Below are 23299 nucleotides of genomic sequence, written 5' to 3' on the forward strand. Positions count from 1 at the left end.
GAACGGAGCACTATTTGCCTCCTGGAATGCAGATTTTCCTAGAACAGTTTGCGGACTCCACATACAGAGACCCTAATTGCTAGAAGAGCAGTATCCTCCCTCAATTTACCCCATGTTGGAAACTATACACCTTTGGGAATTTATCTACAGGTGCAGTGACGATTTTGACTCCGTGGGTATTTTCCAGAAACAAGCAGCAATGAATGTTACCGAGTGTAAATTTCAAACTGCTGTTGTAGTGATCAGTACGATGTAGTGACCAGTATGCTGTAGTGACCAGTATGTTGCGGTTACCAGTACGTTATGCCAAGCCCGTGTTTCTCAAGTCGTGCACCCATAAGTTAGGCAGGCTTCCATCACTTCAGAAATGCCAAACATGGATGCAATATGTGGTTTAGGTACACTATGAGGCTCAGAAGGGAGGGGGGCATTTGCTGAATTTCTTTTGGCGGGTGAGAAGCCATTTCACTTTTGCAGAGCTTTTGTGCTACCAGTAATGTGGAAGCCCCCTATATTTCTATATTTCTAATACATTTCTATATTTATTTATTTATTTTTTAATTATTTTTTTTACAATTATTTAAAAAAAAAAATCTAACTTTATTATTAAGTCCCACTATGGGGCAATCATTTTTCACAAGCTGATCGCTTGTACAGCATGGGTATGCAGCAGCATCCCCATGCTGTAGAAACTGTCAGCTCTGCACTGAGAGACAAACTTGCACATCATGCACTGGGCGTGAGCAGCAAGTTTCCTAGGTCTGGTGACCCGGATGTCATCATGGCAACGATCGGGACTCCCCGTCATGCTGAAGGATCTCCGATCAAAAGACAGAGGGGCTGTCTGGTCTCTGCCGTCTCCTGGAATGCTGCAATCTCATTCGATTGCAGCATTCAATTGCAGCATTTTAGGGGTTAAAACGCTGGGTGCCAGCTGTTTGAATCAGCTGACACATGGCGGCAATCGCTTGCATCTTCCCCCCTATTTGCATGAGCAATTGTGTCCCTGGTCAAATAGGCCCATGGCACATGGATGGATTATTACGACTAATGTCAGAAAGGGTTAAGAATCGGCCATACAGTTCCAGAGATATGGGCCTTTTTGTTTACTGCTAACTTTTATAGTCTGTACCAAGGTGTTCTGGCTCACATGATTGACTGTCATTCATAGCAGACCATAAGTTTTCTAAAATTCTGTAATATGGCAGTACATAGAACAAGCGATCAGACATTCAAAGATTCAAGTTCCCCTTGTGGACTACAAAATACAATGAAAATATTTTTTTTGTTTAAAAAGTATGAAGAGTAGAGCTCTGGCAAAAATTAAGAGACCACCACATCAAAGGTCTGTTATGGACAGCCCAATCTCCAGACCGGAACCCCATTGAAAACCTCTGGAATGTAATCAAGAGGATGATGGATAGTCACATGCCATTAAAACATTAGTATTGTTGTTTCTAAATTATTATTAACTTGTTTTCTTTGCATTATTTGAGGTCTGAAAGCACTGTTTTTTTCTTTTTAATTTTTACCATTTTTCTTTGTCAGAAAGAAATACAAAATTTATTGCTTGGAAATTCGAAGACATGTTGTCAGAAATTTATAGACTATAGGAACAATTTACATTTTACTCAAAAATATACCTATAAAGAGAAAAATCAGACAAACTGAATATTTTGCAGTGGTCTCTTAATTTTCTCCCATTAAAAATAAAGAAATAGATACAAAAAAATACAGATATATGCTCTCTACAAGTCTGTAAATGTCTGAGAAATGAAAATAGAAAATTAATTCACTAAATCGGTAAATGCCATAATGAGAAAAAAAATCAAAACACCAAAATTTTGTTTTTTCCATCTGTCAAAACACTACAATAAAATGCATTAAGAAAGTATCAAAACATTGTATCTACCTAAAAAAAGCAAACCTTCACAGAGCTCGACCAACCGAAGAATGGCAGGTCTTAGAAAATGGTGACACGAGTGAAAAATGTGGTTATTTATTAATTTGCAAATTTATTTTCAGCACTTAAGTAAAAAATTGCATGTTTGGCACTGTCATATTCTTACTGATATGTAGAATCATATCACCAGGTAATTTTTATGAACACCGTAAAAACAAAACCTAAAAATCAATTATTATTATTATTATTATTCATTTTTATAGCGCCATTTATTCCATAGCGCTTTACATGTGAACAGAATTGTACTACAATTTTGAGGCACTTGGAATATATTTGCATGTTTTACGGTACATCACATGATAAAATGAATGATGTCATTCAAAAGTACAACTTGTCCTGCAAAAAAACAAGCCCCCACATGGCTATATTGATGGGAAAATGTAAACATTATGGCTCTTGAAAGAAGGGCAGAAAAAGTCAAAAGTGCAAAAAGTGAAAATTGACATGTCATGAAGGGGTTAATGACTAATGCATTCTCAGAATTATTCAACCTCATGATGACAAGCATCTTTAGCACTTAATAGAACACCTTTTGCCTTTTGGCTGTTATGACCTGTTGCAAATGTAATGCTTAGCCAGACACCAACTTCTGGCAGCATTTCTGAGGAATAATTGCCCATTCCTCATGAGTAATAGGCTTGAGTTCATTAATTTTCTTCGGTTTGCATGTTGCTTCTGCCTTCTTCAAATCCCAGCAAGGATTTTCTATGGGGTTTAAGTAAGGTCACTGTGCCAGTAATTCTAAAATCTCCCAGGACTTTTTGTAAAGCTAAGCCTAGGAGGACTTTGATGTCTGCTTGGGATCATTGTCCTGTTCACAAAGGTCTAGTGATGCTGAAGGTTCAACTTTCTCACAGAAAGCATAATGTTATTTCCTAGGATTTTCGGATACTTAGTTGTATTCATCTTGCTAACCACACTTTGCAGGTTTCCAGAGCCAGAGGAAAAAAATCTGTCACCATGCTTCACTGTAAGCATGGCATTCTTTTCAGAGTATGCTTCATTCTTCCTCCTCCAGAAATACAGCTGATCCATAGGCCAGAAAAGTTCCAGTTTTATTTAATCTCTCCACAGAATAGAATCCCCAAACTTTTGTGACTTATTTAAATGATTTTGAGCAAACTGAGGCCAAGTTTTCTTGTGCATTTGGGTGAGTAGGGGTGTACATCTTGAAGTTCAGGGCCACCTTCAGCTCTTGGTACTCTTAATGTACGAATGAACATGTTGCACCAATGAAATTTCCACCCTTGATCCATCAGTCAAGCTGATAACATCTGATCAGTGGGTGTCCTGGATATTTTTACCCCTCCCCCCCCCCCCCCCCACTAAATGGCTCATGCTAAGAACAGAATAGTTCCTCCACAGTGAGAGAGGGTCATTGTAACTGGTCGTCATTGTGTCTCTTTGACTAGGGTATTCTTTATTTTCTTTCTAAGCCTTTTTAACATGTGCAGGAAACAATTACAAAATCCTATGAAAATTTCATCTTGTGTAAGATAAATTGTGGCCAGCTGTGTTTCATTATAAACTCGTGTCTATTCAGTGCCATGTATTAACCAGATGTATTCCCTACTGTAATGACACCGATGAAATAAAATAAAAAGTGACATTCACTTTGTCCTTAAAAAGATAAAGTAGTGAATAATGTATAAACCCTGCCTCGTCTCAAGTAATATCTATAGACAGCAAAGTGCTGTATCATACATCATTACATGGAGCATAAGGTAACTGAATATTAATAGTATGTGTGTAGTATATGCTTTTGTTTATCTAAGATGGTTTATCGGTCATGAGCTGCCATTTCCACTGAACGCTTCTGCGATACAATGGTAGAAAGGACATATATTTCCTGACGGATTTTCCTCTATCAATGTCACATTGCAGTGGTAGGAGTGGTTCTCCACACCCCATTTGCTTTGCTTCTCTGCCTGCAGGAGTTTTATAATTAAAAAAACAAAAAAAATTAGTCCTCCTTATCCATCCATCCCCTCCCTCTCCAGTTTCTAATTATTGTCATCATCAGTGTATTAGAGAAATCATATCCCTCAGCATGCCACATTGCAAGAGTTTGACTCGAATTAGTCAAGTAAGATGTTCGCATTTTGTTGCCAGAATAGCATTGTCCCTTCACAGAAGAAGTTATTATGGTATAATTTTTGTTCACCTTTTGCATTTTGCAGTGGTTTCCTGTGGGAACCCAGGAACCCCCAGCAACACACGGGTTATATTCAATGATGGCTTAGTGTTCTCCAGCTCTACTGTATATGAATGTCGCGAGGGGTACTTCTACAGTGGACCTCTAAGACGGGACTGCACTGTTAATGGCACATGGGCTGGCACTGCTCCGGACTGCACAGGTACACTATGCTCCTTGTTGTAAATGAATGGCCCAATGTATATTTTAAAGGGAATCTGTCAGCAGGTTTTTGTTATATAATCCAAGGGCAGTATAAGCATGACCTGGGCAGTAGATGTGGGCGAGTGTTGTATATTCGACCACCCCCAGCACTCTATAGAAAAGAGCGTGACCTGCCCCGGTGAAGGGTTGGACTCTGTTTCGCGCCTTTTGCCTGCAGCTCACCCACAATGGGTGGGTCCGTCTCATCATTTCGCTCGACTCACCGCTATCTTGCAAACCCTGTTTTGTGCCATCTCAGACCGTTTCATGGTCACCATCTTTCTCATCATAGGAGCCCTCCCTGCAATTCTTTCTGAAGCATGGCTCTTTCCTGTCGACTACCCATAGTGTAAACGTGACCAGGGTGGTAGCCGTGGGCCAGGGTTTCATATTTGACACCCCAGCACTCGACAGAAAATAATGGGTCCTGGCTGGATGTTGGAGTTGTGAGGGCCTTATGCTTGTACAGGCCACCTTTAGCCGATGGTTTGGGCTGAATAGGACCCTGAACCCTACAGGTCAATAAAGGAGACTTCCGTTCAAACATGGGGATTTTACTGAACTTAATAAGGATTATGTACAAGAGATATCGGATACGCAGCCTTATGCACATTTCCTACACAGTAAGAAGTCTTTTCATTTCTAATGTATCCTTCCTTTGTAAGCTACTCCAGGGCCATGCAGCTTACCTGTTTCATTTTATGGAAACAGGAACACATGGGCTACTTGCACAGTGAACAAGTCTGTATGATCATGTTCACACTGTTTCATTTTATGTTGTCACAACCCAGATTCTAGGCCACAGTCCTGGTCTACAAGTTTCTACACTCGTGCAGCGACTCCTTGTCCTATCCCTGTGGACGCCCTAGACCCACCATTCGGAACCCTCACTAGCCCCACGCTCCCAGCCCTGTCCAGGTCTGTTACCTTTAGCACTGGCAAGCTCTCGGATATCCCATGACTCGGCATCTTGTCAACTAACGCCTTTTAGAAGGTTACTTAGTCACGTTGGTAATTCTCTTCAGGATCTCACTATCCCTGTCCGTACATCTCTATATGCTGTGGATCACCCCTCGGCAGCAATGTACACTTGTTATTCTCTAAACTCTACCTAACTCTATCCAGGAAGCAAAGTCCTGTCCCTATTACTAAGCCCTCCCCCGTGGTCTAGTCCCAACACTTAACTAATTCTGACCCTGCTGTTTGTTGCTGGGCAGAACTTCCGTGCAACACTATATATTATATCACTTATCTTCACACTATACATTACTGCTGCACAGTATGCATATACTACTAACAACACAAATGACACTCTACAGAGAAACTGTACTGCACACTACTCACATTATGCATTAAATATATTACACTTATGATGTTTATCAAGTTTATATTATGCCTAAATTCTATTCTATGCTCATCCTACACTATGCACTAAACATTACTACACATTACCATATCACAATATGGCATCTTATACATATATGCATCTTATTGATATGTGTGATGCATAACATTTGTTCACACTATATTACAACATGAATGGTGACTTGAGGGTTAGGAACATGACAGTAAAGTCAACCACACTTACAGCATCGTGAGGTAGGGGCTGAGACACAGGTTTCAGGGACGTGTCACGGGCTAGGCTGAGTGCTGTTGTTTCAATACAATATATGTTTTATCACCAGGAGATGATCACTACCTGGACTTCAGCTCACGTGAGCCATGTTCTGTCCACACTCACAACACTGATTAGCAGCTTATTTTCAATAGACCAATAGACAATGTACACAGACAGCTGTTGTATGGATGGGGTTAGCTTTCTGAGCTCTGCTACACACTACATCTAAAAACTCTGATTGTGTCACAACTGCTGTACCCAGTATATTATCTGATACATCATTGGAATTAGGGTCTCTTTTCCTACATTAAGCGGCTCTCAGATGAGGTAACAAAAACCAGGTGACAGATTCCTTTTAAAAAATAAGGCAGTCAATGAATAAGGCCAGTGTTCAGTAGAGACAAACTACTGATATCAAAAATCCCAATGAAGAAGAGAAGTAGTAAATATATGGTGACAGCTCTTTCATTAACCTACAGTAGGGAAAATAAGTATTTGATACACTGCCGATTTTGCAAGTTTTCCAACCTACAAAGAATGGAGAGGTCTGTCATTTTTTTTATAGGTACACTTGAACTGTGAGAGACAGAATCTAAAAACAGAAAATCACATTGTATGATTTTTAATAATTAAATTGCATTTTCTTGTATGAAATAAGTATTTAATCGCCTACCAACTAGCAAAATTCTGTCTTTCATAGACCTTTTAGCTTTTCTTTAAGTAACCCTCCTACTCTGCACTCATTACCTGTATTAATTGCACCTGTTTGTACTTGTTACCTGTATAAAAGACAGGTGTCCACACCTCAATGAATCACACTTCACCCTCTCTACCATGGCCAAGATCAAAGCGCCATCTAAGGAAACCAGGAACAAAATTGTAGACTTGTAGACTTGTACAAGGCTGGGATGGGCTACAAGATAATAGGCAAGCAGCTTGGTTAGAAGGAAACAACTGTTGAGGCAATTATTAGAAAATGGAAGAAGCATAAGATGACTGTCAATCTTCCTTGGTCTGGAGCTCCATGCAAGATCTCACCTCATGGGGTAAGGAAGATTTTAAGAAAGGTCAGGAATCAGCCCAGAACTACACGAGGGAACCTGGTCAGTTACCTGAAGAGAGATAGGACCACAGTCTCAAACAATACTGCAGACTACACCATCATGGATTAACATCCTGCAGAGCACCAAGGTCCCCTTGCTCATGACAGCACATGTTCAGGCCCATTTGATGTTCATCAATGACCATCGGGATGATTCAGAAGAAGCATGGGAGAAGGTCATGTGTCAGATGAAACTAAAATAGAACTTTTTGGTATTAACTCCACTCACCGTGTTTGAAGGAAGAAGGATGAGTACACTCCTAAGAACATCGTCCCAACCATGAAGCATGGTGGGGAAGCATCATACTTTGTGGGTGCTTTTCTGCAAAGTGGACAGGACGACTGCATTCTATTGAACGGAGGATGGATGGGGTCATGTTTTGTGAGATTTTGGCCAACAACCTTCTATCCTCACTAAGAGCATTGAAGATGGGTCATGGCTCTGTCTTCCAGCATGACAAGAACCCGATGCACACAGACAGGGCAACTACTTGGCTCTGTAAGAAGTATTTCAAGGTCCTGGAATGGTCTAGCCAGTCTCCAGATCTGAACCCAATAGAACATCTTTGGATTGAGCTGAAACTCAATGTTACCCAGTGACAGCACCGAAACCTGAAAGATTTAGAGAAATTCTGTATGGAAGAGTGGGCCAAAACCTTTGCTGCAGTGTGTGCAAACTTGGTCAAGAACTACAGGAAATGTTTGACCTCTGCTATTGCAAACAAAGTTTTTTGTACCAAATCAAATATTAAGTTCTGTTTTTCTATTGCAACAAATACTTAATTCATGCAATAAAATGCAAATAATTATGTAAAAACTAAACAATGTGATTTTCTGTTTTTTTTTAGATTATGTCTCTCACAGTTGAAGTGTACCTATGATAAAAAATTACAGACCTCTCCATTCTTTGTAGATGAAAAAAACTTGCAAAATCGGCAGAATATCTAATACCGTATATACTCGAGTATAAGCCGAGATTTTCAGCCCAAATTTTTGGGCTGAAAGTGCCCCTCTCGGCTTATACTCGAGTCACGGTAGCGGTGGGGTCGGCGGGTGAGGGGGTGAGGGCGCTGAGGCATACTTACCTAGTCCCAGCGATCCTCGCGCTGTCCCTGCCTTCCTCCCCGTCTTCTGTGCTGCAGCTTCTTCCCCTCTTCAGCGGTCACGTGGGACCGCTCATTACAGAAATGAATAAGCGGCTCCACCTCCCATAGGGGTGGAGCCGCCTATTCATTTCTCTAATCAGCGGTGCCGGTGACCGCTGACAGGAAGAGGCTGCAGCACAGAAGACGGGGAGGAAGGCGGGGACAGCGCGAGGATCGCTGCGACTAGGTGAGCATGTTATATTTACCTGTCCACGTTCCAGCCACCGGGCATCGCTCCATCTTCCCGGCGCCTCCATCTTCCCGGCGTCTGCGCTCTGACTGTTCAGGTCAGAGGGCGCGATGACGCATATAGTGTGCTCGGCGCCCTCTGCCTGATCAGTCAGTGCGGGGAGACGCCGGAACGAGACGCTGGGAGCTGCAATCAAGAGAGGTGAGTATGTGTTTTTTTTTTTTTTATTGCAGCAGCAGCGGCCATGGCACAGATTTATGTGCAGCATCTATGGGGCACAATGAACGCTGCAGAGCACTATATGGGGCATCTGTGCAGCATCTATGGGGCACAATGAACGCTGCAGAGCAATATATGGGGCATCTGTGCAGCATCTATGGGGCACAATGAACGCTGCAGAGCAATATATGGGGCATCTGTGCAGCATCGATGGGGCAATATGAACGGTGCAGAGCACTATGGGGCATCTGTGCAGCATCTATGGGGCAATATGAACGGTGCAGAGCACTATGGGGCATCTGTGCAGCATCTATGGGGCAATATGAACAGTGAAGAGCAATATATGGGGCATCTGTGCAGCATCTATAGGGCAATATGAACGGTGCAGAGCACTATGGGGCATCTGTGCAGCATATTATGGGGCAATATGAACGGTGCAGAGCACTATGGGGCATCTGTGCAGCATCTATGGGGCAATATGAACGGTGAAGAGCACTATATGGGGCATCTGTGCAGCATCTATGGGGCACAATGAACGCTGCAGAGCACTATATGGGGCATCTGTGCAGCATCTATGGGGCAATATGAACGGTGCAGAGCACTATGGGGCATCTGTGCAGCATCTATGGGGCAATATGAACGGTGCAGAGCACTGTATGGGGCACAGATATTGGGCAAAATGAACGGTGCAGAGCATATATGGGGCACAGATATGGGGCAATATGAACGGTGCAGAGCACTATATGGCACAGCTATGGGGAAATAATGATCTATTTTTATTTTTGAAATTCACCGGTAAATGCTGCATTTCCACCCTAGGCTTATACTCGAGTCAATAAGTTTTCCCAGTTTTTTGTGGCAAAATTAGGGGGATCGGCTTATACTCGGGTCAGCTTATACTCGAGTATATACGGTACTTATTTTCCCCACTGTATTGTCACCACTAGTGCATAGGACTAAACACCTTTGTATGTTCCTTTGTCTTTTTTGTTATTTTGTATAGTAATCAACTGTGGGGACCCTGGAACTCCGGCTAATGGTATCCGACTAGACAATGACTTCCATTACAACCGCACCGTATCCTTCCAGTGTTTGCCTGGTTATATGATGGAGTCAGATCGAGTAAAAACACTATACTGTACAAAAGATCGCACATGGAATGGAACAAAACCAATCTGCAAAGGTGATAATAAAAATGAGAGGAACTGTAGTGAAGTTTATATTTTCTTGAGCGATTGCCTTGGAACAAATGTTATGTTTTGCCTTCCTTGTAGCTATCACATGCCCACCTCCTCCATCAATCCCCAATGGGAAGGCTGTAGGGTCTGACTTTCTGTGGGGTTCCAGCCTTTCATATGCATGTTTAGAAGGTTATCAACTGTCCTTACCAGCCATACTGACGTGTGAAAGCAACAGGAGTTGGGTTGGTGAAGTTCCACAATGCTTCCGTAAGTGTGCAAACTTGGTTTACGGAAAAGAGAATGAATGCACGCATAAAACAAAGAAAGAAAACCATAAATTAGGCACTAAACGTTTGTTACATTGTTTGCAGCTGTGTTCTGTGGGGATCCTGGAATTCCTGCTCATGCTCGGAGAGTGGACAGAGGCTTCAGCTACCGGTCATCAATAGCTTTCTCATGCCCCCCACCACTGGTCTTGGTAGGATCTTCAAGAAGGTTCTGCCAATCTGATGGCACTTGGAGTGGAACTCAGCCAAGCTGCATCGGTTAGTTCTACCTGTTAGAAGCAACTTATTATTGTTGGTAAATAGTTGGTGAAATACACTTTTTTTTCTATGTGTAGGCTTTAGACATGGACATTAAATATGTTCTGCAAATGCAATTTATTTTTTAACAATATTTATCAAAAAAACATAAAATTTATTCTTTTGTGTTCAACTCATCCATGAGTGTATTATGTGACAGATATTTCTTGTGAAAGCTACTTTTTTTAGTTTTAATATTTTACTGACTCTATCAGAGCCTCACATAATAGAAAATCCATATCTCTTTTGTTTTTGTTTCCTTGTATAGATCCCTCTCACACAACCTGCTCCGATCCAGGGATACCCACATTTGGAATGCAGAACAGCTCTCAAGGATTTCAGGTACTAATCAACTTTTTTCCCTACCTTTATCTCAGTAATGACCACATATTATTAACTGAACTACTGTAATACCACACCATACGTGGCAGATACCGGCTGTGTTACACAGCCAGCATCTGCTGGTAGCAGTAGAAACCCAAGCTAGCTTTGATTGCTGTTGTTTAACCATCTTAATAATGCTGTCAGCCACTGACAGCTGAATTTAAACGTTGTATTTGACTATTTCAGGGAACCGATGGTTTTCCATAGCAGTTAGGGGTCTGCAGAATGTTTCCTAACAGTCATCTTATTCTTCCTATGGTTGAGCTTCATATGAGAGCTGCAATTTCTTTATATACGTCAATACTCAAGTATTCCAATGTAAAGTGTAAGCGATCAAACAATCTCAAGTTCAAATCCCCCTAAGAGGACTAAAAAAAGAAAATAAAAATGAAAAAAAGAAATGTTTTGAAAGTATTAAAACATGTACAAAATAAAAGTTTAGATCACCCCACTTTTCCCATTTTCCCATTAAAAAATAAATAAATACCGTAAGTAAACATATTTGATATTGCCCCATCCATTAAAGTCCGATCTATCAAGATATAAAATTATTTTTATTATATGATGAACACCAAAAAGTTAACAAAGAACAACTTTTTTTGTACCCCCTCAATCGACTTGTCACACACTTTCCCTTAGTTTGAATGATAGTGCTCGCTTGCCCAGATTTGAATGCTTGACCCTACATAGTCACACTGAGGGTATGTTCACACGTTCAGGATTTCCATCCTTTTTTTTTCAGGACAGTTTTTTTTAAAAACTGCAGCTCTTGGCAGAAAACGCAGGTCCTTTTTTTGGTCCTTTTTTGATGCGTTTTTTGATGCATTTTTTGATGCGTTTTTTTATCCTTTTTTTATGCAGTTTTCTATGCAGAGACTGTGTGTTTCCTAGGAAGCTTTTTAGGGCTAAAATGGCTGAAAATACCCTAACCCTACCCCTAACCCTAACCCTACCCCTAACCCTACCCCTAACCCTACCCCTAACCCTACCCCTAACCCTACCCCTAACCCTAACCCTAACCCTACCCCTAACCCTACCCCTAACCCTAGCCCTACCCCTAACCCTACCCCTACCCCTATTCTAACCTTAGTGAAAAAAAAAAATTCTTAATTTTTTTATTGTCCCTACCAATGGGGGTGACAAAGTGGGGGGGGTGTCATTTACTATTTTTTTATTTTGATCACTGAGATAGGTTATATCTCAGTGATCAAAATGCACTTTGGAGCGAATCTGCCGGCCGGCAGATTCGGCGGGCGCACTGCGCATGCGCCCGCCATTTTGCAAGATGGCGGCGCCCAGGGAGAAGACGGCCGGACGGACACCGGGACGCCGGGTAAGTATAAGGGGGGGAGATTAGGGCACGGGGGGGGCATCGGAGCACTGGGGGGGGGCATCGGAGCACGGGGGGGGGCATCGGAGCACGGGGGGGCGGGATCGGAGCACGGGGGGGCAGCCACACTCCGCCCACGCACTTCCGCCCGCTCCCCCGCACTTCCTGCTGCAGCGGTTCTGCACATCAAATCGCAGTAAAACCCGCAGATATATTTTTGATCTGCGGGTTTTACTGCGATTTTGACCTCACAATGGAGGTCTATGGGTGCAGAACCGCTGCGGTTCAGGAAAAAGAAGTGACATGCTCCTTCTTTTTTGCCGCAGCTATTCTGCGCGGCTTTTTAAACGAAATTACGGATCATGTGCACAGCAGTGACTGTTTTCCATAGGGTTACATTGTTATGTACCCTGCATGGAAAACAGCTGCGGAACCGCAGCGGCAAAACCGCTGCGGTTCCGCAGTAAAAAACGCACTGTGTGAACATGGCCGACACTACCAAGGGTGAACCAAGGAGGAAACACACACACATGTAATAAAACTGTTTTTCTGTCCAATTAAAGAAGTGAAATCTATACTGCAGGTATGAATTTTACCGGGGCTAATTGCCCTGTAGGATTTTGTAAGTGGTTTAAATGGCATTTTGGAGTAACATACCAGTTTCTTCTGTAATGAATGGTTTACCGATGCCACTTCTATCAGTTTTAATGAAATGCTACAAAATAGTGCCTTTTGCAATCAGCATGGGGTATTTGATGTAAGGCCAAGCCTAGAAAGTAATACTTAGAAGAAATCACATAATTGCCTTTAATATTTAATGTACGTTATTAGAGTATATCCATGTCAATTGTGCCTTTATAAATGTAGCTATAAGAGATGCCCCTATGGCCTCTTTACACTTACTTTATAACACAATGTGCAGTTAATGAAAAAGACTTGCTCCATTACTGAAACTATCAATATGTGGCAATTTAAAGGTACACTATCCAATCTATTTTCAGGATTAAAAGATAATGGCTAGTAAAACTGTATGTCAGCTTCAGGCTTATCTAACTTCAGACATAGGTACATAGTGAGCATATTAAAATCTGAATGCTTTATAGTGTATGCTTGGGCCAACAGTAGTAACTCAAAAACAATAAAAGAACAATGCATCTTGGGTCATTGACTATGTGCTTCACTGCAAAACACTGAACTGTGGAATTCTGTAATGTCCCGTATTTAGCTGCTGCGATGAATCCTATCCTGGCAGCGGAAATAAATCTATATTAATATAAAGAAGAGAAGGTCATGTGTACTATTCTTCTAGAAATGATTAAAACATTGACTCTTCACTTTCGTTATGTTAACTGTTTTACAGTTCATCAATTAGTAAAGTGCGTGAGAGCGGTAGTCATGATCGAGCTGCTGTCTGGTTACGCTCTGGCACTTTACAGAAAAATAGTGTCCCAGTCTTAGTGCGCTGTCAGGTGTGGGGCGCATCACACTCACTTGTAGGCCGCAGGCTTCCGCTGTCTCTAGGCCACCATTCTTAGGAGCCGCCGAACACAATTCAGGGGACATTAAGTTCATTGCAACAAGCAAACATTTACTATTAAGTTCAAGCTCATCAAGTGGTAACACATGGGATATTGCACAGCAAGTCATATTCCTTACTTTCTTAGCACAACACATCTTCAGTCCTACCATTGGTTCTACCTTGAGCATCCCTTCTCCCACTGGCTATGTTAGCCTCAGGGATTTCCCTTCCGGTTCGGCAGTGCACCCGGGATCCATTACCTTTCATCTTTCCTTGTATGCCAAAGGACACAATGTGCCCAGCAACCCCTATGTCAGATCTTGGGCTCTGGGTGCGACAGGAAAGTACACTTGAGATTCCAGTAAGGAACACAGATTGAAGCTCCTAGCTTTCAGATTTTTTTGCAAGTGTCCTGATTAAAGTGGTTGTGCAGGACTTTTTTCCAATGGGCTAAGAACTGACAGGTAAGTAGTTGCTAACTACCTGGCAGTTCTGTCTGGCACTGCCTCAGCTTAATCATATACCACTACTGCCAGTAATTGTGCTGCTTTACATCAACAGAACAACTCTACCTCTTCCGGGCACCTCTGTCAACTGTGCATGGCTGCCGAAATCATGCTGATTGACAGCTGGCTTCCCGCAGTTATGCATGCTGTCAATCAGCATGACGTTAGCAATCATCCTATTCAACAGAGATGAGTGGAAAAAAAGCAGCAGCTCTGTCGATGTCACTTTACTGAAAGCCACAGAATCAGCAGTAGTGGTCTGTGATTGCGCTATGCTGGCGGAGATCACTGCCAGACACAATAGACAGGTAGTTAGTAATTACCTGCCTGTAAGTTCTAAGGTCCATGAAGAAAAAGCAATAGTTGCAGATAATCCCTTTAAAGGGAAGCTATCATCAACATGACCTATTGTTTAAATCAGGTATTTGTGTTACTTGTATTAAAAAATGCCCATGCTTTTTATTCCACATTTCAATCTTTATAAAAATAAAAAAAGCAAAATTAGTAATCTTGCAATTTTCATACTGGCCATTGGGGTGTTTTTAGACTCCTATTTCCTGTCCTTTCAGGAAGAGTTTTCAGCAAGGCTCCATATTATCATAGATATCATAGGCCCCACTTTTATACATAGCTGAAAGAATCCATCAATAACAAAATGTGATGACACAGGTGACCCTGCCTCTACATATGTTGTTTCTTGAAAGAACAGGAAGTTAGAATCTAAAAAAAAACACAGTGACCCAAGTGAAAATTGCAAGATTTCTGTCTTTCATTTATAAAACAAATTCTAAAATGTTAAAAAAAGTAAAATGTTGGCAAAAATAAAACAGAAAATTAACACAAAAATCTGATTTAAAATAAGATGTCATAGCCTGATGATGGCTTGTCTTTAACTTATTGTAAAACATAGGACATATTCACTTCTCTTTCTACACACAGGTTGGCAGTACAGTATTATTCAAGTGTCAGAAAGGATACCTATTACAAGGCTCCACTACACGGACCTGTCTTCCAAACTTGACTTGGAGTGGTCTGCAGCCAGAGTGTATTCGTAAGTTAAATCTATAACAAAAACCTGAGAATAGATTTCATTACGGGGGTTGATAAGTCCTGAGATAAAAGATGGTTTATCCTTAAGTATTGGCTATTGTATGGTATGAAATAATATTTATAATTCCCTAAAATATAAATTAAGTTTTGGAATCGAATGGCTGATTTTTAACGACTGGCATTGTACACCCCAGAACTAATGAAGAGGCATGTTGGTTGGGATAACATGCGCCAAATTCATAAAGATGTGCATGTCAGTTAATACAGGTGCATCTCACAAAATTAGAATATCATCAAAAGGTTAATTTATTTCTATTCTTCAATTCAAAAAGTGAAACTTATATTAGATATATATATACCTTGACAAGCCAGAGCTGGTATGTCACTCTCCACAAGGAGTCAAATAAATAAGGCAGCACACTGTAGCGCCAAAACCTGCAAACATGAAACATGAAAACTGAATTGCATTACTGCACTAGAAATATGAAAAATTGAGAAAGTTTAGCGCATATATTGGCCAATTTATGTGTACCTCATATACAAGAGCCTAGAAATACCTTTCCTCTCTGAGAATAAAGTCTTCATCTGAATGGGACTAGTCAAAGAGAGGACTCACATTAGGTTCCTATTCAGATGAAGACTTTATTCTCAGAGAGGAAAGGTATTGCTAGGCCCTTGTATACGAGAAATGCCTTATCGTGGCTACAAGGTACATATAAATTGGCCAATTTATGCGCTAAACTTTCTCAAGTTTTCATATTTCTAGTGCAGTAATGCAATTCAATTTTCTTGTTTCATGTTTGCAGGTTTTGTCACTACAGTGTGCTGCCTTATTTATGTTATTGTATACGAGTTGGTGACTTTAGGTTCAGCACCTGTTCACACTTAGTCTATGTTTGGATGTGATGGTCAGTTTTTTTAAATTTTACTCTCCACAAGGAGAACCTTTACCCCTTAGACCTCAGTCCAGAGCCTCTCACCTAGCCAAATCAGTTCTCATGCTTCGCACTGATGAGGGCCAAGAGCCAGAAACACCGTGTCTGTGAATTGAGATATTGATTTGGCTTTTATCCTAAGACATATTGCACGACTCGTTAAAGAGTTGATTGTGACATGTAAGATCGCTGCTTCCAACAGGTGGCGCTATAGAGTTCAAGTTCTCTTTTCTCTGAAGAGGCAATTTGCATATATTAAATAGAGTCATTACAAACAGAGTGATGTATTTCGAGTATTTATTTCTTCAAAAAGAACCTGAAGACCCACCTCTTCCGACAAGCCTACAACCTGCAGTAACCACCAATCGACCAAACCGCTGCATGACCACCTCTACCCTCACCTACTGTATTCTCACCCATCCCTTGTAGATTGTGAGCCTTCGCGGGCAGGGTCCTCATTCTTCCTGTACCAGTTATGACTTGTATTGTGTAAGATTATTGTACTTGTTTTTATGTATACCCCTCCTCACATGTAAAGCGCCATGGAATAAATGGCGCTATAACAATAAATAATAATAATAATAATTTCTGTTAATGTTGATGATTATATCTTACAGCCAATGAAAACCCAAAAGTCATTATCTCAGTAAATTGGAATACTTTATAACACCAGATTGACAAAATGATTTTAAAATCCGAAATATTGGCCTACTGAAATGTATGTTCAGTAAATGCGCTCAATACGTGGTTGGGGCTCCTTTTCCATCAATTACTGCATCAATGCGGCGTGGCATGGAGGCGATCAGTCTGTGGCACTGCTGAGTTGTTATGGAAGCCCAGGTTGTTTGATAACAGCCTTCAGCTCGTCGGCATTGTGGGGTCTGGTGTCTCATTTTCCTCTTTACAATACCCCATAGATTCTCTATGCGGTTGTTAAGGTCACGTGAGTTTGCTGGCCAATCTGCAAAGTCATACTGTTGTTTTTAAACCTGGTATTGGTACTTTTGGCAGTGTGGACAGGTGCCAAGTCCTGCTGGAGAATGAAATTTCCAACTCCAAAAAACTTGTTGGGAGAGGGAAGCATGAAGTGCTCTAAAATTTCCTGGCAGATGGCTGCACTGACTTTGGATTGATAAAACACAGTGGACTTACACCAGCAGATGACATAGCTCCCCAAACCTTTACTGACTGTGGCGACTTCACACTAGACCTCAACAGCTTGTATCGTCTGTCTCTCCACTCTTCTTCAAGACTCTAGGTCCTTGATTTACAAGGCCTAGTGTGAAGTATCCACAATCAATGATGGTTTCGGGAGCCATGTCATCTGCTGGTGTATGTCCACTGTGTATTATCAAGACCAAAGTCAGTGCAGCCATCTACCAGGAAATTTTAGAGCACTTCATGCTTTCCTCTGCCAAAAAGCTTATTAGAGTTGGAAATTTAATTCCCTAGCAGGACTTGGCACCTGTCCACACTGACAAAAGGACCAATTCCTGGTTTAAAAACAACAGTATCACTGTGCTTGACTGGCGAGCAAACTCATCTGACCTTAACCCCATAGAGAATCTATGGGGTATTGTCAAGAGAAAGATGAGAGACACCAGACCAACAATGCAGACGAGCTGAAGGCTGCTATGAAAGCAACCTGGGCTTCCATAACACCTCAGCAGTGTCACAGGCTGATCGCCTCCATGCCACGCCGCATTGATGTACTAATTGATGCCAAAGGAGCCCCGACCTAGTAATTAGTGCATTTACTGAACACACATTTCAGTAGGCCAACATTTCGGATTTTAAAATTATTTTTCAAGCTGGTGTTATAAGGTATTCTAATTTACTGAGATAATGACTTTGGGGTTTTCATTGGCTGTAAGCAATAATCATCAACATTAACAGAAATAAAGACTTGAAATACATCACTCTGTAATGACTCTATAAAATGAATTTCACTTTTTCTATTGAAGAACTGAAATAAATAAATTTTTTGCTGATACTCTAATTTTGTGAGATGCAACTGTACATTTGGTGCATATTTTCAGTGATGTGCACATCTGTGCAATTTGCCAGAAATTCTTCTCCAGTCAGAAATTGGCATAACATTTCTGGCAAAAGTTACACCACTAAAGTGGAGTAACTTTTGATGAATTCGGCCTGTGAACATGGTATACACCATCCTGCTCATGTTCTGCCCACAGCTGGTCAAGTATAGCGTGAAAATAGTTGCAAAATGTTTGCATAGCTTCGCATTGCACAAAGATTTTGCAACTTTTCAAAGTGTTTTAAACCAGAAAACTGACGAAAAACACTTTGATGAATCAGCCCCATAAAGTGTTACCAGAGCCCACTTTGCAGGAAAACTGATGAATAAGAGAAGTTATTTAATATTACCATGATCTAATTATTATGCTTTAAATTAATGCATTTTTTTTCTGTAGCCCACAACTGCAGACAGCCAGAGACCCCGCCTCACGCTAATGTTGGAGCATTAGATTTGCCATCTTTGGGCTACACCTTGATTTATACATGCCAGCCTGACTTTTATCTGACGGGAGGTTCTGAACATAGAACTTGCAGAATGGATGGGAGCTGGACAGGGAAGCCACCTGTATGTCTTGGTGAGTGACCTCTCTGCTTGTTATGATATTATTTTAGCTATTGTATTATTGTCTTAATCAGGTAAAGGTGTATATTAATTACCGTATTAGGAACTGGATACAAAGGATTCATTGTACATAGTCTTAGGGAGGCATGGTTGAGAAAATTCAGGAAGAAGGTTGAGAGTGTCTGTGAGGTCATTTTCATTCAGCTGGACCTCCTGAAGGATGAACTCTCCTTGGGATTGTTATTAGTGTGTACTAATTCCCTTGTGTTAAATATTTCACAAGATTTTACAGAAATCCTTATACTGATACACAGCATCGTAATGAGAATAGAAGATAATATAACTTTATATTCAATTAATTAGTGGTACAATGAGACATGATGTCATGAAGAGAATTTAGTTGACCATACCCACCAATATTGACATAATTAGCCGCAGATCTCATAAACCGGGATGGCAGGAGTCAAAAGAAATGGGCTAACTTAAAGAAGCACTCATGCAAAACTTATTATTGCCTAAACCTGTATAAATTTATATATACATAGTGTAGTGTAAGTATGGTACTCATCGATCACTGTCTTCCCTGGTTGCTAACACCGCTCTGGTCCTCTTCTCTGTCACCTGACTTCTTTTCCGATTTGCCAGATCAAACTGCAGTCTATGCGTGTTCTGGAAGTCCCTTTTACAATAAAAGTCTATGGAATGTCAGACCGAGGCTTCATAGACTTACATTGTAAAAGTAACTTCTGGCACACGCATTGAGACCTATGTAATCTGGCTAGTTGGAATAGCTGTCATGTAACCCAGACTAGGACTAGAGGAGCATTGGAAACCAGGGAAGACAACTATGTGTGTGTATATTACTGTACTTATACTACACCTCATATACATTTACACAGGTTTAAAGGGACACTGTCACCTGAATTTGGAGGGAACAATCTTCAGCCATAGAGGCGGGGTTTTCGGGTGTTTGATTCACCCTTTCCTTACCCGCTGGCTGCATGCTGGCTGCAATATTGGATTGAAGTTCATTCTCTGTCCTCCATAGTACACGCCTGCGCAAGGTAAGATTGCCTTGTGCAGGCATGTACTATGGAGGACAGAAAATGAACTTCAATCCAATATTGCAGCCAGCATGCAGCCAGCGGGTAAGGAAAGGGTGAATCAAACACCCAAAAACCCCGCCTCCATGGCTGAAAATTGTTCCCTCCAAATTCAGGTGACAGTGTCCCTTTAAGCAATAAAACATGTTGTGGGAGTACTTCTTTAAGGTTTAGTTGAGGTGGTACTGTATACCCAGTCTGTAATCTTCAACTGTCGGCTATCTACAGTGTGTGGCCCCCTAAAATCAACCATCCTTCTCTCAATTAAAAAAAAATCATAATACTTGCACAATGGATCATTAAAATACCTCATTCCCTCCTTTTTATTATTTCTGGTGCAGATCCTCTAATTCTCAGTACTTTCTCTAGGTAAGTAAAATGTAGTACGCACTATATATATAAAGGTTGAGAGACTCCACCTGGTCTGAACTGGTCCATCTATAAGCAAAGCATAGCCTTAGGCTATTACTTATTATTGAGCATAGCCCCCTGAGGAAGCCAATTCGAAACGAGTGTTGTGGCTTGTGGCGTGTCATCCTATGCATCCTATTATGGGTAAGAGCCAGTAGGGTATGGTGGGGTCATACTGGATAGGGGCAGGACTTCTCCCAGTGACCGTTTTACTTCCAAATATCACTTACCATCCCACTGCCTCATAGTGTCTCTCAGGTTCTAAGTAGCACTATGCACTTTACTATGTAACTTACCTCATGTAATAGGGCTGTACGTGACTCTCTCTCTACCTGATCTCATCTCTACAAATGTCTCTTCCACTGTTTTAATTTATGTTACATGTATTGATATACTTTTCAGGGTTTTTTTGGAATAAACTTATACCTTTTTAATATCACTCTCTGGACATAGTGCTCATTTTTTGCTAGTATTGCTCAGTTCTGGAGCGTCCCTGTTATATGTTCTGCACAGGGCCCTTCCACAGGATTTTAGGTTCCTGTAGCAGATGAACATTAATGGTTCTTGTTATAGTCTCAGTTCATCTTAGGCTATTACTTGCACTGTTCTTTTGTAGCCTCTGTTATTAGATGGATCAGCCCAGAACAGAGGGAGTGTCTCAGACTGCTAGAACAGAGGACAGGATCATATGAACAATGCCAATGAGATTAAAAAGAAAGATGGCAGACATTTTAACTATGCACTCCACAATTATTGAGAAACTTTTATTGTGAGGCGTAGGGTTGCTTAAGATTGAAATATTTTTTTCTGGACGCGATGGAACCAAGATTAAATCGCCTAACTAATGTTGTTTCTTACAGCTGATATAAGACCCAGTGGGAAACCTATTTTTCCAGTTAAGGAGCCTCCTATGCAAAAAGCTTCTGGTAAGAAATGCCCTGTTTTTTTAACTGGTGTGGCAATTATCGTTACAATAAAATGTCTATATATGTATCTAAACAAAACCCAAGATAAAAACATAAGCAAATACCCTGCAGTAAATAAACAGCAATAGTGCATAAAGATAATATAGGGTACTTAGTTAAAATAATTTTGACCAACAAAATATAGAAGCCATCCAATCGCGTCACGGTGACCCTATTCAGGACAGTCCTAACCTCTGATATTAAAACCTTACCATCTGTCAATTGTTGTACATGTACATATGTTGTACATGTACGTAAGAGCTGAGAAGGACCCCACTAGTAGACACACAGCCATGGGGAACTACATGAATATAATGTCCAACTCAAGAACACTGCAGGTTAATTGCCTATTATGTTTTTATCTTGGGTTTTCTCTTTTTAGTGGCCAGTGTGAACATGCACTTACACGATGCATGTGTAACAAGGTGGCACATGGTGGTAGTCGTGGGCGAGTCTATTAAGCAACAGTTAGTGAACACCCTGGCACCTTGCACATAGAGAGATGGGTACTCACTGTGTCTGCTAGAATTCCGGTCCTATGAAGGGTCACAGTTCTTTCCCAACAGTAGAACTTCAATAACAATGAAAAGAGAGAAGATAACAGTTCCTGAGCTGTCCCTATTCAGATACTCTGTCTCAGCAGCTCCCGTCCAGTTCCAAAGAGCACTCGCACAGTCCTAATGCCCACTTCAGCTGCCCAGTAGTCCTTTTGGCAGCACTTCCTCCCCTCCGGGGGTATGTTATTATTATTATTCATTTTTTATAACGCCATTTATTCCTTGGCGCTTTACATGCGAAAAAAAGGGTCATACATAGACAAGTACAATAAACATGAGCAATACAAGGCAGACACAGGTACAGAAGGAGAGGGGACCCTGCCCACAAGGGATTACAGTCTACAGGGGATGGGTGAGGATACAATAGGAGAGGATAGAGCTGGTCGTGCAGCGGTTCAGTAGACTGAGGATCACTGCAGGTTGTAGTCTTGCCAGAATAGGTGGGTCTTCAGGTTCCTATTGAAGGATTCTGTGGTAGGCAAAAGTCTGATGTGTTGGGGCAGAGAGTTCGAGAGTATGGGGGAAACACGGGAGAAGTCTTGTATGCAATGCTGGGAAGAAGCGATAAGAGGGGAGTAGAGAAGGAGATCTTGAAAGGATCGAAGGTTGCGTGTATGTAAGTACTGGAAGATCATGTCACAGATGTATGGAGGAAACAGGTTGTGGATGGCTTTGTATGTCATAGTTAGGGTTTTGAACTGGAGCCTTTGGACAATAGGAAGCCAGTGAAGGGCTTGGCAGAGAGGAGAGGCTGGGGAATAATGGGGAGACAGGTGGATTAGTCAGGCAGCAGAGTTTAGGATAGATTGGAGTGGTGCAAGAGTGCTAGAGGGGAGGCCAGAGAGTAGGAGATTGGAATAGTCGAGGTGGGAGATGATGAGGGTGTGCACAAGTTTTTTTGCAGTCTCTTGGTCAAGGAATGTACGGATCCAGGAAATGTTTTAGAGTTGGAGTCAGTAGGAGGAGGCAAAGGCTTGGTTATGTGGCTTGAAAGAGAGGGCTTGGTATGTGGCTTAAAAGAGAGGGCAGAGTCAAGGATTACCCCGAGGCACCGAGTATGTGGGACTGGGGAAAGTGAGCAGCCATTGACATTGATGGATAGGTCTAGTGGATAGGTAGAGTGAGATGGGGGGAAAGATGATGAATTCTATTTTGTCAATGTTCAGTTTTAGAAAGCAAGCAGAAAAGAAAGATAAAATAGCAGACAGACATTGTGGGATTTTGGTCAGTAAGGAGGAGATGTCAGGTCCAAATAGGTAGATCTGCATGTCATCGGCATAGAGATGATACTGCAAACCATGAGACTCTATGAGCTGTTCCAGGGTGAAGGTGTAGATCAGGGGTGGGGAATCTATTTTCTGCCAAGGGCCATTTGGATATTTATACCACCCTTCGGAGGCCATACAAACTCTGCCCACAAAGTACATCCTGACTCTGGCACTGGTGTCAGAACGTAATCTTCATTGCATGCAATTCAGTGTTCAGTAGTGAACACTGCATGTGTGTGCTTACAGAGCAAGAAAAATTTAATAAGCTG

At 41.4% G+C, this 23299-nt stretch overlaps 1 protein-coding gene across 1 annotated transcript in view; it reads left to right on the forward strand.

The window, feature by feature from the left end:
* CSMD2 (CUB and Sushi multiple domains 2) overlaps positions 1 to 23299 on the forward strand; it is a 1686610-nt gene that overhangs the window by 1649754 nt on the left and 13557 nt on the right. The window contains exons 58-65 of the mRNA XM_069756979.1: positions 4144 to 4320; positions 9639 to 9818; positions 9910 to 10083; positions 10188 to 10361; positions 10669 to 10742; positions 15079 to 15190; positions 18560 to 18739; positions 21101 to 21166. Of these exons, the coding sequence (XP_069613080.1) occupies positions 4144 to 4320; positions 9639 to 9818; positions 9910 to 10083; positions 10188 to 10361; positions 10669 to 10742; positions 15079 to 15190; positions 18560 to 18739; positions 21101 to 21166 (1137 nt within the window). The remainder of the gene's footprint in view (positions 1 to 4143; positions 4321 to 9638; positions 9819 to 9909; positions 10084 to 10187; positions 10362 to 10668; positions 10743 to 15078; positions 15191 to 18559; positions 18740 to 21100; positions 21167 to 23299) is intronic.

The sequence above is a fragment of the Ranitomeya imitator genome, chromosome 3, assembly GCF_032444005.1.
Source record: "Ranitomeya imitator isolate aRanImi1 chromosome 3, aRanImi1.pri, whole genome shotgun sequence".
Classification (NCBI taxonomy): Eukaryota; Metazoa; Chordata; class Amphibia; order Anura; family Dendrobatidae; genus Ranitomeya; species Ranitomeya imitator.